We start from the raw sequence: 18,909 nt of genomic DNA, 5'->3' as shown, positions 1-18,909 counted from the left end.
AAAAGAGGTGATGGCTGGAAAGTTTTGAATGAATCATAAGCACTGGCATTGCTTTTGCCGACTCTCCAGACCATCGTGCTTCGCCTGCCAAGTCATTACAGAAGGGGAAAGACCATATGCAAATCAGGCTTCGTCCCAACCCTAAAAAATTATTCTGCAGTATTGCACATGATGCTACATACAGAGGAACCCTAGTCAGCGTTGCTAAATTGCTTGCATTTCACTCATATCAAAACAGAATTGCCAGGGAAATTCAAATGTTTAATACAAGATCGAATTTTATTTTAAAGATGAGCATAGCCAGAGAGACTGGGTGGGTTCGGGCATTGTGTTTGAAGTTATAATTAATTACATGAACATTTTGGGGAGATGGCTAACCTAGTATTTCATTTCATTTTTTCCAGGCAATGCGGATACAGCAAAGCCAGCCAGGACGGCGAGGAAGAGCTGTATTTTCACTGTAAGTTCCCGCCACATTTGTAATGAGCTGTTTGCACATCTCCACACGCTGTAGACATGCTGATGGCTATATTAGCGCCACCTCCACTCCCCTTTCAGTGCTGCCCTATGCTAATGCCCCGTGTGATGCCTGCTGTCATCCCGAGTCTCCCTAGAGAGCGCTGCCTGGGCGAGACACACCTCTCCCGAGACACCAGACTTGACAGCTCCACAGCCTAGTGTCCATAGCCAGCGAGCAGAGCGCTCCTGGCAATCAGAAGCCGGGGCGCCGGCGTGCCCAGGGACAGGCAGGCGCTCTCAGCGTTCTGCGGGGCCTATGAATTATTCTGTCAGCCCTTCACTCAGGGCACCCGGCAAAAGCGCCTTTGTTTTCCGCTGGATTATCAAGCACTGATGATTTTGCAAACAGTTGTCAAGGAAAATTCAAATGCCGGAGCAGGTATCTTCATTTGATAGCTGGCGTGTGCCACGTTGGCCCGCATCCTCCCGCTCCCTGGAGCATGTCAGAGGCAACTAACCGAACGGTGCCTCGTCTCCGGGAAGACTTCCCTTTCATCCCAGCTTTTCAGATCACTCCTCGCTTGACGGCCATGTTTTAAGACCAGCAAAAAAGCTTCCGGCGCTGAATGTTTACAGTGGAATGTTGACGGTTCCCTTAGCGTTTGTAAACATTCAATTTCACTCAAGTTGTGATTGTCTCATACACTGTTTCTTTTTCATTTCATTGCACGTCTGCACCAGAAGATTATGTATTTTCCACTGCTCTTTAATCCTTACTTTCTAACACATCACCACTCAACAGCTACCCACACAGGTGTCATGCCTCTTTTAATTTTAAAAATATAAATGTATTTCTGCATTGAATGTAAAAAATGTGTGGATTTCGTGCTTCCAAACGCACAATAAAAAAAAACTGAAATATTCAATGATTTGCCTGCTCCTACAAGGTCCAATCACTTCACCAGACTCGTATGCTGAGGCAGAAGCGTTGCTGGGGAGGTAGGGGGGGATGAGGGGGCTATAGACCCGGGTCTTTTGTTTGTAGCCCCGGATAGAAGCTCAGGGTCTACAATCAAAAGGCTAGCTAGCCCCCAGTCCTGACAGTCCCGACATTAGTGTAGCCCCAGATCTTTTCCAGACCTAGCAACACCCCAGTGCTGAGTTCCCCCTAACACCAGGAGCCTACCGCCAGAGACTAAAGACAGGACGCAGGGGTCAAGTCCTAAAAAATATGGGATGTGGGGGGACACATTAGCATAACAATTGAATGTGGCATCACCAGAAATTAGCATATCAAGGTGTCCTCTCAAAAAAGTGGGGGGACTCCGTCCACCCGAGTGTACCCTTGACTTGAGCCCTGTTCAGGAGAGAGACTCCTGTATCCTCTGGGTTCTTTTTCCCAACTGGATCTTTTACATTTCGACTAATGAAAAGATTACCCAAATTTGTTTTTTAAAAAAAACTATCTCACATGCAGAAAACATCATCAGATGTCATTTTCTTTAGTGATTGAGCTAGTATACAGGTGTGCTGTTGTCACTGGCAAACCGTATGACGAGGGTCTGCAAACTGCACGTCTCCAGATGTTTTGGACTACCAGTCTGTGGGCCTCATCACGAGTTGGGCGGTAACGCCGGCGCTATTAGCACCGACGCTAATAGCCCTACTGCCAAACCCCCCGGCGCTATTAGCGCCGGATCACGGGTTTGGCGGAAGGGTTATTGCCCATTCTCCATTGGGCCCATTCGGGAATTCCTCATTCCCCATTGGGCCCAATGGGGAAAATTCACGCTATTACCGCCAGTGGATTTCCCGCCGGCGGTAATCGCGCCGAAAATCAGCAGTTTTGCCGCGGTTTTCCCCCCAGCTCACAGCTGGGGGGAAATCCGTCAAAGCCATGATCTGGCGGACCCTTAAATGCGGCGGTAATAGTGCTACCGCCACATTTAAGGGTAACTGCCAGACTCGTGATGAGGCTGTGTGACTCCCATAATCACTCAAAATGGTGTACATGCTAAGGGTGATGGGAGTTGTACTCCAAAACATCTGCCGAGCTGCAGGATTCAAGATCCTGCTGTATAGTCATGGGCGCATTGGTTGAGTGCTTAGACACACATCCGATATAATGAAAGCATGGAGGCGAGTGGTGCTGGCTCTCTTTTTGTGATTGATCTATGGACTTTGCATGAACCCTAAGGAGTGGTGGGGGCTTGGACATGTTAGCATCTTAACAGAAGGAGCCCTCAAGCAGCATCCCTTGGACCAATCCAGCTAGGAGAACGCAATGGGCTCCCTCCACGGCCAGGCCAAAGAGATTGCTCTAGGTACTCTTGCTAAGGCTTTAGCCTGGGTTCCATTCAAAGAAGCCATTGTGTATGTCTTAATGGAGCTGCTTTGCACAGACCAAGCATAGAAACAAGACCAGAAAGCAGATGGATTGAAAAATGTTCTTTGATCCCATGAGACTTTAAAATAACTTCAGTAGAAAAGCAACCATCAACCGATAAGTGAGCTCTCAGAAAGTATCTCTGCTGCCTGGGAAAGTTGCCATTACCAAGTGCCAGAAAATAGCAGCAAAGGGACTCCTGGCACTTGCCTTTCAGCTGATTGGAAGACACGTTTCTACACACATTAGTAGGGGTGTGCAGTCCCTACGAGCTGTTCTTGAAGCTCACAGTGCGTGTTACTGTAGCATTCGAGCTGTACAACTGTCAATGGTGCGAGCCCAACTTCCAGGTAAATTATTAATTCTGTTGCAGCAATGTCATTACCTCTACTGGTGCTTTAATTGCCCAGCCAACACTAATCAAAGGCTAGCGCAAGTGGTGGGTCTAACTAACACAATGTCATGTCGATCACCTTGGCTCAGCTACAGCCTGATGCCTTTGCGGGTCTAGCAGTCAATGTTAAGTGGTTCCGGCCTGTCTGCCATATCCGCAGCCCAGTACCGCTGCCATTAGTCCCAGTCGACATCCAACCAGTTAACCGGCTATAAATGCACAGGCACAACCCCTGCTGCAGACTCATGGTAGATCGATGAAGATGGCCTTATCAACACCGCCTCTGCAGAAAGATAAGATCCAGTACACTGGAGTACTTACTCTCCAGCTTGTTCAGAACAATAAGACAAATTGCGACAGCCTCCAGAGACCTGAAAAAGGAAGTTGGCAGAGTCCTTGGCTTGCAGTCTTGGAAGCAAGGGTGGAAACCTCTTAGGCTGGGACTTGGCTGCTACTGCGTAGGTAAGGACGGAAAACGTCTTCCATCTTGTGGCGGTGGATATCTGCACCACCTTAGCAGCAGTTATGGTTTACCATTTTGACAGATTACAAGTCTAAGATGGTGCTGTAAAAGAAGTTTAGGCAAAGGATGTAGATTACTCAAAGGGCTGTCACAGAGTGAGGGCCTGTGGCAGTCAGGGTTCTTACTGGTGAGTATCTCCACGAAAGTTGTGCCGTATGAAAAGGAGGTAACCTCAATCAACAGTGCACCTGGGATAGCTACTGTGCACACCTTTCCAATGGGGATACCTCTAGGGGGTAGGGGATGTGGACTGGGAGACTGGGAACCTTGATGCATGTGAGGTAATACAATGGGCAGTGGGGAACCAATGTGAAATAACTGTGCCACATGAAACACATTCACAATGAAGGGAACTAATTGGGACTTGGGGCCTGATTCACAGAATGTTTAACTTATGGGATTGTGCCATTAGTTAACCCTCGTGTGAATCAGGCCCTTAATGATCACGCACACAAGAATGAGTGCAGACCAATGGAATTGAGTACTGACACCAGGGACACCGGTCAGGACTTAGTTTGAGTGTAAATGAATTTCCAGAATGCAATGCAAGGTCAACGCATGAATACACAACAAGGCCCAACAATAGCAGTTTACTCTGACAATGAAAAGAAGAAACCAAGGTACTATTTACACAGTTCAATAGTGAAAACTGTAAATCAGGTAGAATATTACACAGGCAGAATACATGGAGATGGCTCCAAATATTCAGATATGCAGAGAATATTCTATATACAGAGACAACTGCAACTGTTTAAATGAAACACTTTACAATTTGTCTTCACTTATTTACACTGTCTTAAAGAGACATATGGCTGTTTTCTGAATAGTACCTAATGGGGGTATGCTGGCTGGGACAAAGGCTAAAGTACTCAGGGCAAGTCCGGCCTGAGGTTCATTTTAGAGGGTGTTGGGTAAGCAGGAACTGCGCTCTACCACAGGCAAGTCCGGCCAGAGGATCATTTTAGAGGGTGTTGGGTAAGCAGGAACTGCGCTCTACCACAGGCAAGTCCGGCCAGAGGTTAATTCTAGAGGGTGTTGGGTAAGCAGGAACTGCGCTCTACCACAGGCAAGTCCGGCCAGAGGATCATTTTAGAGGGTGTAGGGTATTCAGGAATGGCACTCTACCGCAGGCAAATCCAGCCAGAGGATCATTTTAGAGGGTGTAGGGTATGCAGAAATGGCACTCTGATGATAACATGGAATTATGGTCTGACCTACAAGTCATATTATGCAGAGACCTGAATTTCTCGTGGTTTGATGAGAATTTGATCATGAAAAAATTCAAGCATCAAGCTTACTCGACATGCAGAGGCTACCAATTTCACTCAGCCATGATTGCCAGGAACTGCCATATGCTCAACGGTCAAACCAAAGGTGATCGTCCTCCGAATATTACGTGGCAGCGTGATGGTACAAGAAAAATCATTGACTACATTTGGGCATCAAATACAATGCTAAATGAGATTCTACAGCTGAAGGTCTTGAAATCATCAAGCAGTGACCATAATCCACTTGAACTAACTCTAAAGGCATATTTCCCCAGAAATGCAGAGATCTTCAACCAACCAATTGAGGTGAATCAAAGAGGCAACAGACTAAAAATAAATAGCAAGCAATTGCGGAAATTGAACAAAATGATAACCTCAGAGGAGACCGCTTCATGCGAAAAACTAAACTATCCTGCGTTGATAGTAGACTTTCAAATCAAGTTCAAACATCCGAATTGCTGCTCCTATCAAAAGAAATATGAATTTAGTACACTGGTGTCTCTAAAAAAAAACAACTACGCCGTGAGCTCAGGAAATTAAATAATGAGCCAGATCCAAATAAACTGTTGCAAAGGAAACATCTAAAGACACAATATCGAAACTGGTTGAAATGCTTCAAAACGATGAGAGATCAAGAAAGAGGTGAACGAATTCTGAAGCTCATTATTTGCCACCAAACAAAGGACCTATGGAACATCATAAATAATAAAACAATATTCCAGCAGGCGAAGACCCATCATGGTATCTCTAAGGCCACTTGGGAACAGCACTTTGCCAAAGTTTTTGGGAGCAAAGAACATCAGCTGAGTGACGAAAGACTTGATGAAGTCCAGTCTTGGAATGTAATCGAATCAAAAGAAGATATATCAATAGCAATTCGACACTTAAAAAACTTGCGAGCCGCTGGACCCGATGACCTTTCCAATGTCACACTGAAAGCAAACAATGAGCTGTGGACAACCTTCATTTTCCATCTACTCCTAACAATTGCAGCAACAAAAATGATACCTAAATCTTGGAACTCAGCCATCATAGTTCCCATTTTCAAGAAAGGATACCGCGACGATCCGGCCAACTATCGACCAATTGCTCTCTTAGATATCCTGGGGAAGATATTCACGTCTTTTCTACAACAGAAGTTGTCAAAGTGGGCTATGTGTTCTGGTCACTTCGACTTACGTCAGACAGGTTTTACCAAAGGCGTAGGAACAGAAGTGAACTTAACTATACTAAACCTGCTGAAATTAAATGCTATAGAACAAGGCAAGAATCTTTTTATTGCCTTTATTGATATGAAACAGGCCTTTGACTCCTTAGATCAAACAAAATTGTGGAAAAACTGATAAACTGGTCGCGTCCATCTGAATTACTGCAGCCGATAATGGCTCTCCACAAAGATACCTCAGTTAGAGTGCGAATCAACGAAGCAGGTGAGCTGACTGATAAAATAAGAACGAATAAAGGAGTCAAACAGGGGTGCCCTTTAGCTGCCCTGTTATTCAAACTTTTCATATCCGATATATCTGAAGCATTTACACAGACATGCTGTTTCCCCCCGAGGATAGACAATAACAGCATTAGCTGGATAATATATGCAGACGACATTGTCCTAATAGATGCAACACCGATTGGACTTCAGAGACTGTTATATGCATTGGAAAGCTATCTATCAGACAATTCGCTGCAAATCAATGTAGAAAAAACAAAGGTCATGTCGAACCACGGAACTACATTCAAAAGATTAACAAAGAACTTTAAATGGAACCTTGATGTACTTCAGATCCAACCTGTATCATCTATTAGATACCTGGGCATTGTTTATAACATCTCAATAAGAGAGCATGAGTGGATCTGCGACCTGAAACAACGTATGTTGACATTTGCATTACAAGGATCGAAGCTACATGCCGAATATGGGAAATTTACCCTCAAACCTGCACTAACCTTTTATACACAAAAGGTTATTCCCTCAATCACGTTTGGAGCTGAGGCTGGATGGAACCTAGATTATCATATATGGCCAACCCTTGAAGGTCTCTTCTGGAGACGCATCCTCAAACTACCAAAAGGTGTTTCAATGATTTCTATTAGACATGAACTCGGACTTGAATCAATGCATAACATAGTTGTCTGGAAATCTTTGGCCATGCTCCGAAAGATGTCACTAAAGGACCAGGCCCCGGCCTACAAAATTTTTGCAAATATGATCCATCAACAACACTGTAGCATTACACAAAATTGGACTAGCGGTCTAAAACTGATTTTGGATACTGCAGATGTAACGTGGGAAACCTTGATAGACACTCCCCAAATTGCGAAACAAAAACTAAGGAAATGGAATTGGATAGAGAACCTAGAATGAAGAAATCTCCTATCTACGTCGATCGACTTAGGCTCCCTAACAAATTGTCTGGATCACCTACCAAGATACCTACAAAAATTCCCCTCAAGAAAACACTGTAATCAATTTCTGCGACTGCGGCTGAACGCACACACAACAAAGGAGATTCTATGGAGACGAAAAGCCCCCAAAATTGAGAATAATCTTTGTAGGTTTTGTGAAATCTGTAAAACACCTAGTCATTGAATGTCCTAAAATTAAGGAACATCGTACTCGCTATTTGGGCGCTTTTGCTCTAATTGACGAGGACATGGACAAATGGTGGTACCATATACTATCTGGATCAAACGTGCCACTGACATGTGCAGTTTGCGATTTAGTGGAACATATTCTGAATGAGGACCAGTGTCAATCAGAAAGATTCCCTTTCCTTCCTTCATTGAATGATTGTCATTGAAAGACTGTAATTTCCTTGTGTTGTCTTTGTTCTCTTGTTTTTCTTGTCCTCCTGCGGATTTATGTTTATATATGTGAAAGCAGGATCGTCTATTGTTTATTGTAATTGAAGTTTATTTGTAAACTAATTGTTACAATTAAAATAAATAAAACAAATAATAAATAAATAAATGGCACTCTACCGCAGGCAAGTCCGGCCAGAGGTTCATTCTAGAGGGTGTTCGGTAAGCAGGAACTGCGCTCTACCACAGTCAAGTCCGGCAGAGGATCATTTTAGAGGGTGTAGGGTATGCAGAAATGGCACTCTACTGCAGGCAAGTCCGGCCAGAGGTTCATTGTAGAGGGTTTTGGGTAAGCAGGAACTGCGCTCTTCTACAGGCAAGTCTGGGCAGAGGATCATTTTAGAGGGTGTATGGCAAGCAGGAACGGCGCTCTACCGCAGGACCTTCCCACACAACTGGGGAGGAGCTTACACATGTTCCTGAAGTGGAGCAGCTCTCTCACAGGCCATGCTGGTCTGTGACTCGGCAGGGGCACGGGTTGTCTTAGATGAGGTTCCACAACAGCAATCACATAAGGGTGCAGAATAGGATAGGCCACACAACCAAAATACCAAGTAGCATGGCCTCAGGGCAAGGCTTGGCTCAGAGCACAACTAGATGCAGGAACAGGCTCCTAGAAAGAGGGCCCGGAAAGCAAATGTCTCATATAAATGGGGCAAGAAAGGTCTGCCAAACCAGGGCATGGCTACAATTGTCAAGGGTTGGGGAACATACCAAGGATAGGCGCACTGGGGTTTTGGGAGGGATGTACCAAGACCCAAACCCACTATGAGTGTGCAATAATTATATATTTTCAACAGCATGTATCTGGAAAGCTGGTGCAAAAACAAACAAATCGGAATTAAAATGTGTATATGTGTAAAAGAGCTTCATAATGTTTTAGGATCAAATAAAGTGTATTTATTCATTGAAGCATCCACAAATGCTGGGTGCACGTCCAGAGCAGTATCAGGTCTGAGGAGGGTAACGCTTCCTCATCCGTTAGGCACCAAGAAGTCTGAAAAACTGCTCAGTGATAGGTATAGAAGAGGAAAAGGTGAAAGGAAGAGGGTTTGCAACATAATGGTTCCATCTGAGTTGACAAGTAAGCAAACACACCCCAACAGTAGGGGCCAAGGAGCCTTGATGGCTCCCAGTTTCAGAGTTCTCAGATAAGGAAAGTTCCAGCTCTGCTGAGTCATTGCCCATTGAAGCGTAAAGGAAAGTTCCAGCTCTGCTGAGTCATTGCCCATTGAAGCGTAAAGGAAAGTTCCAGCTCTGCCGAGTCATTGCCCATTGAAGCGTAAAGGAAAGTTCCAGCTCTGCTGAGTCATTGCCCATTGAAGCGTAAAGGAAAGTTCCAGCTCTGCTGAGTCATGGCCCATTGAAGCGTAAAGGAAAGTTCCAGCTCTGCTGAGTCATTGCCCATTGAAGCGTATTTGCTGTCCATTCGAATAAATGGTTGCTCATACAGTTGAATGTACATCATCATTATTCCAATGTGAAAACATAGAACACACTGCCCACTTATATGGTTGCTTTGTCACCTGCTCATAGGACAGGAGTGTCTGACTGCAGTCTGCCAGACCACGGTATGTGCATCCTGTCAGGGTATGCGGGACCGCACACCACTGCCTCTGTGTTGCAGATGTTCTCTTCATACCACCTGTATTTAGCAGGGGGCTACTGCCCTCTCATAGAAGAAGCATGCAATAGCTGACTGTACTATAGGGAGGAATGTAGGTTACTTTTGTAATATCGTTAACATTCATGATATATGATATGATATCATAGCTATCAACCATTTATGTCGCAAAGGCGGGTGAAAACCCCCGATTTTATTTTTGGCGGGTGAGAGGCCCATTGAAATGAATGGGCGTGCAGGAGGCTTGGCGGGTGAGTCAGCTGTTTACAAGGCGGGTGATACCCGCCAAAAGCGTGTGAGTTGAGAGCTATGTGATATGTAATTTATAACGCATTTAATACCCAGAGGTTTCTAAGTGCGGACACAGGGATCAAACCTGTGGTGCTCCATGTCGTCTTGCTTCCAAGGTGAGCATGTTGCCCCTGAGCTATCCTCCCGAGACAGCAATTCATTATAATTGGTTATTTATAACAATATTCATACCCAGAAGTTTCTAATCGCGGACCCGGGGATCAAGCCTGTGTTGCTCCACGTTGTCTTGTTTCCAAGGCAAGCACGTTGCCCCTGAGATATCCTCCCTAGTTAGTAATGTAGGTAGAGAATCAGGGGGCGCTCACTGTACTGTTCATTCATCAGAGAACCGGGCACCTCTGCCATTCACAGACCACTCCCTCACAGCATTCACTGGAACCCTTGTGACTTTTATAAGACCACCTCTCCCACAGGCATACATTCAAATCAGAAGACTTTCCTATGCAAGTAGAACCCAGAGGATGGGCACTGATAGGGCATTCTTGCAGAGAACTTCAAAGGTTCTGAAGGTCCTTCTTCTTCAGGTAGAGGAGTGAAGACAAAGCTCCAAAAAGGAGGGCAAGCGCACACCAGAGGAAGTGTGAAGCTGCTCTCCCAAAAAGGCCATAACATCCATATTTAGGGAAAAGCGCTTAGCATGCAATGGGGAATTTGCTGTCAGTATGGTATGGCAGAAGGTAAGGCACACAGTGGAGTGTATTTCAACCATAACTGTTGAAGAAAAGGCAAATTACAGCTGAGCAATCCCATTGATATGGTCTTTATAGAGAATCCATGCAAGTTGGGCATTTAAATAGGATGCTAGGGGGAAGGAGCTGCAACACAATATGTCAATAACAAAATGGAACATTAAAGCACATCTTTCGTATTGACACAATGTATAATTCAGTGTGCTGCACAGACAGCATCCGAGGAAACCCCCTGCAGTTCTTTCTACCCCACAAGTTCTTCGGGCAGTTCCCCTCATTGGAACACTGGCCCTGGGTCTACCCAGGCAGGCCCCTGTCATTCCCCACCATGAGCCAGGTTACAGAAACCTTGCACCGGGGCATGTTCAAAGTTGCCTGGTAGTAGCACTAGGGAAAAGTTTGCCCTATTTCCAATAACACTGTCACGTATTAGAGATCCATTGCACCATGTCAAGTGCAGTTTGGCATGGCAAGCGCACCTGGGCAAACGTTGCCCTAGTGCTAATACTGTGCAATTTTGCACTTGCACCAGTGCAAAGTTTCTGTAATATGGCCACATGTGGCATCCCCCGGCTTCACTCTCCCACCCTCCCTGCACACTTCTCTGCCTGTTTCACTAGTACTCCTCGCATCAGCACTGTGCTGCCCTATCGTGTCTTCAGGGAGTTGTACAGGCTGCCTTCTCTTCACTTCATCATGTTACTGGGACACCCCCATGAACCCACTTTTTATTTAAAAGGACCTCCTTTACTATCTTTTTTTTCATCCATGCCACCCTTCCCTGCTACCACTATCTTCGTTGCCTGCTGCGTGGTAACAAAGTCTGAAGAAGTTGACTTGCACTGATATAGACCACCATTTGAAGCAATGGGGATAACAGGTGGAGCGGGGGGGGGGGGGGAGCAGGGGAGGTGATGCTGAGGGCAGGGTCTGCACATTTCTGCAGCGAGAGAAGGTGATTTTGCAGTCCAATCTTGAAGTTCGTTGCTGTAGAACTGTTCTTGTTGTCTGTGGACTGGGATTTCTGGTGGTGGAAAGCAAGAGGGGGGAAGGAGTGAAACAGTGAGGCTGGCAGGGACAGTAACTTTACAAAAGGCCAAGGAGGGAAGGAGACAGGGTGTGTTAGCAGGAGAGCGTCAGCAAGTGGTAGAGGAGACTGGCCCATGGAATGGATGGATTTGTAGCCAAGGAGAAGAAGTTCAAAAAGCCAGTGGATTTGATGGGTGACCACCTCATGTGTAGGCAGATTGGAGAGGTCAATGAGGAACGGGGGGGGGGGTGGAGAGTGTGGATAGCAGGTTTTAGCACTGTGCTTAGAAATGCAATAGAGTAAGAGGGGGAGCTCCACCTGTCTGCTTAAAACTAATTGGAGATTATTGTGTTAGTCAATGTAAAATGCGACATCAATTTCTGGAAGACAATAGCCTGAGGTTTAGATCAATTCTAAACCTTACAGCCATCAGCTCTTTTGTTTTGCTGTAGTCACCGTGAGTGGGACAGGTATGCCCAGACGTCGGTCCCGTGCCTGCTGGGCCTAGAGAACCAAGCTACTCCTCAGTGATGAGGCCTAACCAGGCCGAAACATATTTGGGGATGCTTGTGGTCTCATTCAGAATGGATGTGACCAAGCAGTTTGGGCTGGACTGCCCCTTTTGGGGTGAGGCCAAGCCTGATTTGCATATGGTCTTTCCCCTTTTGTAATGTCTTGGCAGGTGAAGAACAATGGCCTGACAGGTTGCCCAGAGCTGTGCCAGAGGTTAAGATTCATTCTAAAACTTCCAGCCATCACCTGTATGTTTTGCTGTAGACAACAGACTGAGCCTAGCAGTCCTCTCCTGATAGCTTGTTGAGATCACAGTCAAGGAGCACCACTTGGATTTCAAGCCATGGGGGATGGTATTTAATGGTGAGGTGGAAAGGAGATGGGACAGGGCAGCAGTGCCAGAGGACAGCAGTCAGATCACTTGGTGTTTTGAGGAGTTAAGCATCAGGAATCGTAGCACCAGCCAGTGGCAGATGGAGCTGGCGAGATGGCAGATCCCCGGGGTAAGTAGCTGAATGTGATGAAGGGTTGGGGTGTCATCAGCAAGTAGGTGACATGAGTTGCCGAAGGAGGGGATGAGTTTGCAGAGAGAGGAAGTGCTGAGTGGAGGGAACTGAAGACCGAACCTTTTGTGGCACCAGGAGGGGGTTTGGCAGAAGAGGTCCTACCGTTCCACGAGACGGAGGCTTGCATGGCAGAGCCGCAAACCCACCATAATGCTGCCCGCAGGCCGCAAGCGCATTGATTTTGGAGGTGTTTTCTGAAACTGTACGCATTTCTTCCTTGACATTCTCTTGGCAGACCCCTGCCATTGCTCAAGCTAATCCCTGGGTGCTGTGTCCATAGTTCTTTGGGAGACAAGAAGCGACCATTTGTTCCAGGTAATTGAGAGTTTCGCTTGAATGATTTAGAATGAAATGAGATTCGCCCCTAATGTGTTTACACTATCGACAGGAAACTGTAATCACTGCGATACTTCCAAGTAAGCACATGATTAATTGTGAGTGTGAGTCACATGAAAAACGCATTATTTCATGTTACAGTACAAGCAGTACTTTACTGAAAGCAGACAAAATGACTGATTTGTGTTGATAGCCGTCTGCTGGGATGAATATAATTTAGTTGCCATTACTGTCATTCATTATATGGAAGCCACTTTTATTGCTAAGTGTTCTTTAAATTCAAAATAGTTTTCTGGCGAATGGAAAAACGGCAAAAGCCATTGAAAATCACAGGAGGGAATGCTTGCCATTAGACTGGCAGCGCCTACCTGCATCTGTTCCACTAAGAGTGTGGCGCGGCCCCCATAGTATTGACTCTGTTTCTGCAAAAATGAAATACCGCATATTTGTTTTTAAGTCGTATTTTAAAATGGTTTACTCATCTTTTGGCAATTCATTTTAACAATAAAAAACACATATTAAAAATAATAATTAAATAATTCAAAGTCAGTATCACTCAACGCCCAACAATGGCATAGGTTTCTGTGCAAATCGTTATACATCACAGTTTAATGGCAATAGGCAATGTGAACGTCTGTACAGTAATAGGAAATATTTTGTAAACCAGGTGCGCAACACGTTCTGCGAGATAGACACCTAATGCAGGGGACACTCCCACCCCGGCCCACCCAGCACAGAGGTTAAAGTTAATTGTGGGGAGGAGTTCCAGGCTGCAAGTGCCAAACAGGCCGCCCATGACTCGTTATTTATTTAATGCAAGTGCAGCCGTTATTCCTGGCACAGTTAACGAGGGGGGCATCATATTTTTTAAAACACATTGCATACATTGTTGTTTAATACTAATGTTTTATCTTATGCCAATTTACCAACCAAAAATCTATCTCTTTTATTTGTTTATATTTTTGTCAGCACTTTTCTTTCTTAGTTTGTTCTCTTTTTTGGAATCTGCCTTCATTTTCTGAAACAGGAAGTGACATCAGAGGAGGAGAGGAAGCAGAGTCTGCTGATCCTATTATAGCAGCAACAATGCAAAGTAAAAGGTTAATTTTCTTTTACTTTACACCACCAAGTATACATATATAGTAATGCGCCCCCAAATGTCATAGTAGTACTAATACTAAGAGTGTGTTGGTGATGGTAGTAACAAAAGTAGTACTAACAACAGTTGTAGTACTTAAAGTAGTATGAATATTATCAATAATGGTAAAAGACCAGTGATACTACCAAACATAATAGTAGTAGTAGTAGCAGCAGTAGAGTTAGTATCAATAGTAATGGTAGCAGTAGTGCTACCTTTACTACTGCTATCACTAGTAATAGTCATAGGCCTATGAGAAGTACATATGGGGTAGTAGTATCAGACGGAGGAATGATATTACCAGAGTTAGTAGTTGTAGTGTTTGTGCCACTACTGGTGGTAGCAGTGGTACTACTGCTGCTGGCATCACTAGTAGAAGGAGTACAGCTATGAGAAGTAAGTAGAGGGTTAAAAGTATTAGTAGTATCAGTGGTAGTAGTAGTAGTATTAATATTAGCAAACGTAGCAGTCATACTACCAAAATAGTAGCAGTTGTAGTAGAGGTAGTAGTGGTAGTACTAGTAGTAATAATAGTAGCAATGGCACTATTACTGCTATCACTAATAATAGTAGTAATGCTATTATTAGTGTAGGGTTATCAATATCAGTAGTAGTAGTAGTAGTAGTAGTAGTAGTAGTAGTAGTAGTAGAGGTATTAATGGTAATAGTAGTAGTGAGGGTACCACAAGCAGTAGTAGCAGTGTTAGTGGTATCAGTAGTTGTAGGGGTGCTAGTGATATTACCATAATTAGTAGTAGTTGTGTCAGTACTAGTTGATATGGTGCTACTACTGCTGGTATAACTAGTAGAAGTAGTACTGCTACTAGCTGTGCTTTAACTACTACAATTGCTAGCCCTAGTGAATCTACTAGTACTGCTTTCATGGAAATTGCTATTGGAAATACTGGCAGTAGTAATTGTATTAGTACAGATAATAGCAGTGTTAATAGAAGTAAAACTACTGCTGGTAACAACACTACAGCCATCAGATATGTTGCTTGGTTATGGTGTCATTGATGACACGTTTGTAGTATTTAAGCAATTGTTTTCTATTAACATGTTGCGAGCGACAAGATTGGAATACTCGTATGCTGTCCTGGCTTTGTTTTGATGATAATAAAGCTTACGTTTGCCGTGCACTTTGTCTAATCCATCATTGAGTTTTGTTTGGACTGACTCCAATTCCTCTGAGTCTATTTTGGGATTTTGAGAGCATCGTAACAGTTTTATTGTCCCTCATAAGCAGCATGATATGTTCTTCAGAATTATGTTTAGTGACTTTGTTCATTTGTCTGATAAGTATGTGTTGTTTATGGTTGTCATTTTTGGTTAGAATATGTATGTAATGATACCATTAGTTGAGTGGCAGGTGTTGTGATCAGACCCTGGCAAATCCATGCGTGTGGTCTGTTTGGGCTCTAATCTTTGTGTAATTTCAGGCTTTGAAACCCAGATAGTCAAGGTTTGGGTGAATAGTTTGTAACTTGGATTATCTAGTTGATCAACCCATTGGTTAATATCCCCAACTGGAAGGATTTTATTTGAGCTGGCTTGTATACTAGCCAATTACTCTGACCATTCCTGGGAAAAGGAGTGATTGACACATGGGGGGGGGGCGGAGAGCAGTAACTGTCACGGGGATGGTCCTGTTGATGTAGCATTTGCACAGCATGTTCTCAAAGCTGTGGCAGGAGGGAGGTGTGTCCACCTGGGATATCCTTTGTCTCGCTGTGTAGTCGAGAGCTGCTTCTCCTCTTTTATTAGTTCAGATTGCCACACTTGTTTTATAGGCAGATGGTATTACGGTGCCAAAGACTATTTTGGTAATTGTCAGTGAGCCATGTTTCCGTGATTCCTAGTATCTCTCCACTGAACCCTTCTATACATTGTCAGAAATTGCTTGCCTTGTTGCTAGATGATCTACTGTTAGATATGACTTCTGGTGTCCTGCTAGGAATAGAGATTGTGGGTTTATGGGGTTTAGGCTGGCAGCTTGATTAAAGTCGTGTAAAGTAGGCAAAGCTACCCTGGAAAGGTGGGGGGGTCACAGCATTAGCAGCTTTCTGGGGTTATGTACATTTCTCCTTGCAGCAGTGTTCTGTGGAGTTTTCTGGGGTTTTGTTGCCGGTTGTTTTACTAAGTTCATTCAGGGGGGCTGAGTTTTAAAGTGTAAGGCTGAGTTGAAAGTTGTGACTGTCCTTGAGCAATGTAGCACATGTGGGTAGTCTTGTGCAACTTGTTATCCTGTAGCATATTGATTCCATTATTGTAGGTTTTTATGGCCAGTTTGTAGTTTTTGTGTGGTGGGATGGTTGCATCCCAGTATAGGCCTATGTGTATAGAGGTTTCAGAACATTCACTGATAAAGGTTTTTAGAGCCATCTGCCAGAGATGCAGGCGTTTAGTAGAAATGGCAATATCAGTGCACCATTCTTGGGTATTTTGACCCCAAATGCAGTCCGCATAAGGGACGTATTGAGTATTATGGAGTTAGTTTATCTGAAAAGTTTTCCAACCATTTTCAGGGGCAAGCTAATTCAATTACAGTTAGTAAGGGTATTGTGTTGATCACTATCCATCATAACGAAAGGTTGTCCCTGAGACTATTTTGGCGGAGTGGCGTGCCGCCAATGATACAAACCCTTATGGATCAGATTAGGTTTTCAAAAACAGACTAGATGCATATTAGAACAATACAAGCAATAACGCAGGGCCTTAGACGGCAGATTTGTTTTTAAATGCAGGTCACATACATACTTAATATACCAGTAGTAATGCAGTGCTTTATGGGCCAGATTCTGTTCATTGAATGTGGGTCAGATGCGGATTAAAATTACCAGCAATAATACAGGACACCAGGGCCTGGTATACTTTTTAAATGCACATGGAAATACAGAAATATCCTTTCTCTTACGCCTAAAGCCACATCATTCAGGTGATCTTGAGAATGCGGCAGTAGACGCGGAGACCGGATCAATGTCTTTCTAGCTGTGGGATGAAGCCAGCTGCACGGTTCCATGTGATAATGTCCCCGCAAAAATGTCACCTGGCAAAAAAGTCACCAAAAAGTCACTGTGTTATGCAGGGACCTTGAACATGCGGGGACAACCCTGCCATCCCCAAAACCCTGCACCCCCGCTCCTCTTGACCCCATATATATGGTCACCATGTATAAGATCGCCACAACCTTTTCCCGGCGACGTTATGCATGGCGACCATATATATGGGGATAATATTACTGGATACCAGCCGCACTTTATGCTGGAGCCATCCTGCTGGCAGCATCTTCTTGGCCTCATTGTTCCCCTTCCTCCACATCAGCAAATCTCTCTTCCACCGGCACCTTAACTGCAGCATCTTTTCTTTTTTGGTGGGGTACCATCTGTCTGTGCCCTGGCCCACCAGACTTGTCTTACTCTCCCACACTGCCTCACTACTGGCCACCACTGGCCTCTTGGCTCATCCACTACAACTCCTCCCTATGCCACGCCTCTGGCTTTGTTGTCGATTCGTAATTTGCAACGCAGGTGGGAATACCCACTCTTCTTCTGCACTTATCAGATATTCTCTATCTGACTAACCCAGCACATGCCACTTGCTGGCTGCACTACCACTGTTTATCGCCTTTATTTATTTTACTTATTAATATTTATTCTGTTCTCTCCTCTTTTCTGCACTTTCCACTTCTCCCCCCTTCCATGCACTTCCCCCTTTTCCCTCTCCCATGCGCTTGCGCGTTCTCAATGTTGCTGGGCCTAGTAAGAACGTTGTTTTTGTTTCTCCCCTGTTTGCCTGTTCGCGCTCTGAAACACTTGTGTACGAGCGCGATATAAATAAAATATAATTTCATTTAATTCCATTCCAATATGGCAGCATATTTAGATCCCGCCATTTCCCTACAGCCATTTCGACAAGGTACGGCACAACCCACCAAATGGAAGCACGTGTGCACTTTGTCCCAGATTGCCTACCTCAAAGAAACAATGCTGTAAGCACTTCATTGATGTCTGTTAGTCCGATAAATGTAAGGATTGAGGTTTGTAAATCCAGTTAGAAATCAGTTTATTTTAAACATGTTAAGCCTTCCCATGTGTATATGCATTAAGTTGCTCTGGCCCCTGTAATGGACGTATAGCAATGTTTGCATTTGCTGTGCATTGTGCTTCAGAATGGGCCTGAAAATGGACGGTCACAGCTCAGATGCTGGTTTGAATAATACTCTCTTATTAACTGTGTCTAACACCAGTGACTGCTCCATGAATTTAAAAACAATGCTCATAGAATATTTAAAGGGCATTCACACATGAGGTCGGCATAAGGGTGGGCACACTGTGAAATGGCGCCTCTGCCAGCGATGGCCAGGGACGCCAGCTGGATCAGTTCCAGCCAGGCATTTAATAATGAAAAAGAGCTGGGAAGCATGTCAAATCTGACAAGCAGGCCTCATACAGAAACCACATGTCACGAGTCCTCGCTGGAAACTGATATTCATGCAATGCAAACCAGCACAGGGTTTGTGAATAATGAAAATGTAATCGTACAAGCACACACCACACAGAAACACACCAGCATCTGCACACAGGTGCGGGTGTGTCCTTATCAAGGTGGTCCTAATCAATAATCAATAAAGAAAATTGAGTAGATATAAGTGCATGAGAACACTGAAATTTATACAAACATGAATTAACCTGGAAAACACAAAAAAGTATTACTATCTTTACAATGTAAAACACAAGCTTTTTATTTATTTATACTTTATTGTGATACAATCCAAAAATTGGATTTTACACAACTCATAAGTATATACATCCC

General features: G+C 44.3%; 1 protein-coding gene across 1 annotated transcript in view; it reads left to right on the top strand.

Annotated features, from left to right (window-relative positions):
- EPHA10 (EPH receptor A10) overlaps positions 1-18,909 on the top strand; it is a 1,411,836-nt gene that overhangs the window by 1,006,028 nt on the left and 386,899 nt on the right. Inside the window, exon 9 of the mRNA XM_069622653.1 lies at positions 405-460. Within this exon, the coding sequence (XP_069478754.1) occupies positions 405-460 (56 nt within the window). The remainder of the gene's footprint in view (positions 1-404; positions 461-18,909) is intronic.

This window comes from Ambystoma mexicanum, chromosome 11 (assembly GCF_040938575.1).
Source record: "Ambystoma mexicanum isolate Mex_15411 chromosome 11, UKY_AmexF1_1, whole genome shotgun sequence".
Classification (NCBI taxonomy): domain Eukaryota; kingdom Metazoa; phylum Chordata; class Amphibia; order Caudata; family Ambystomatidae; genus Ambystoma; species Ambystoma mexicanum.
Note: the sequence above shows the minus strand (reverse complement) of the source record. Positions and strands in the feature narration are given on the sequence as shown.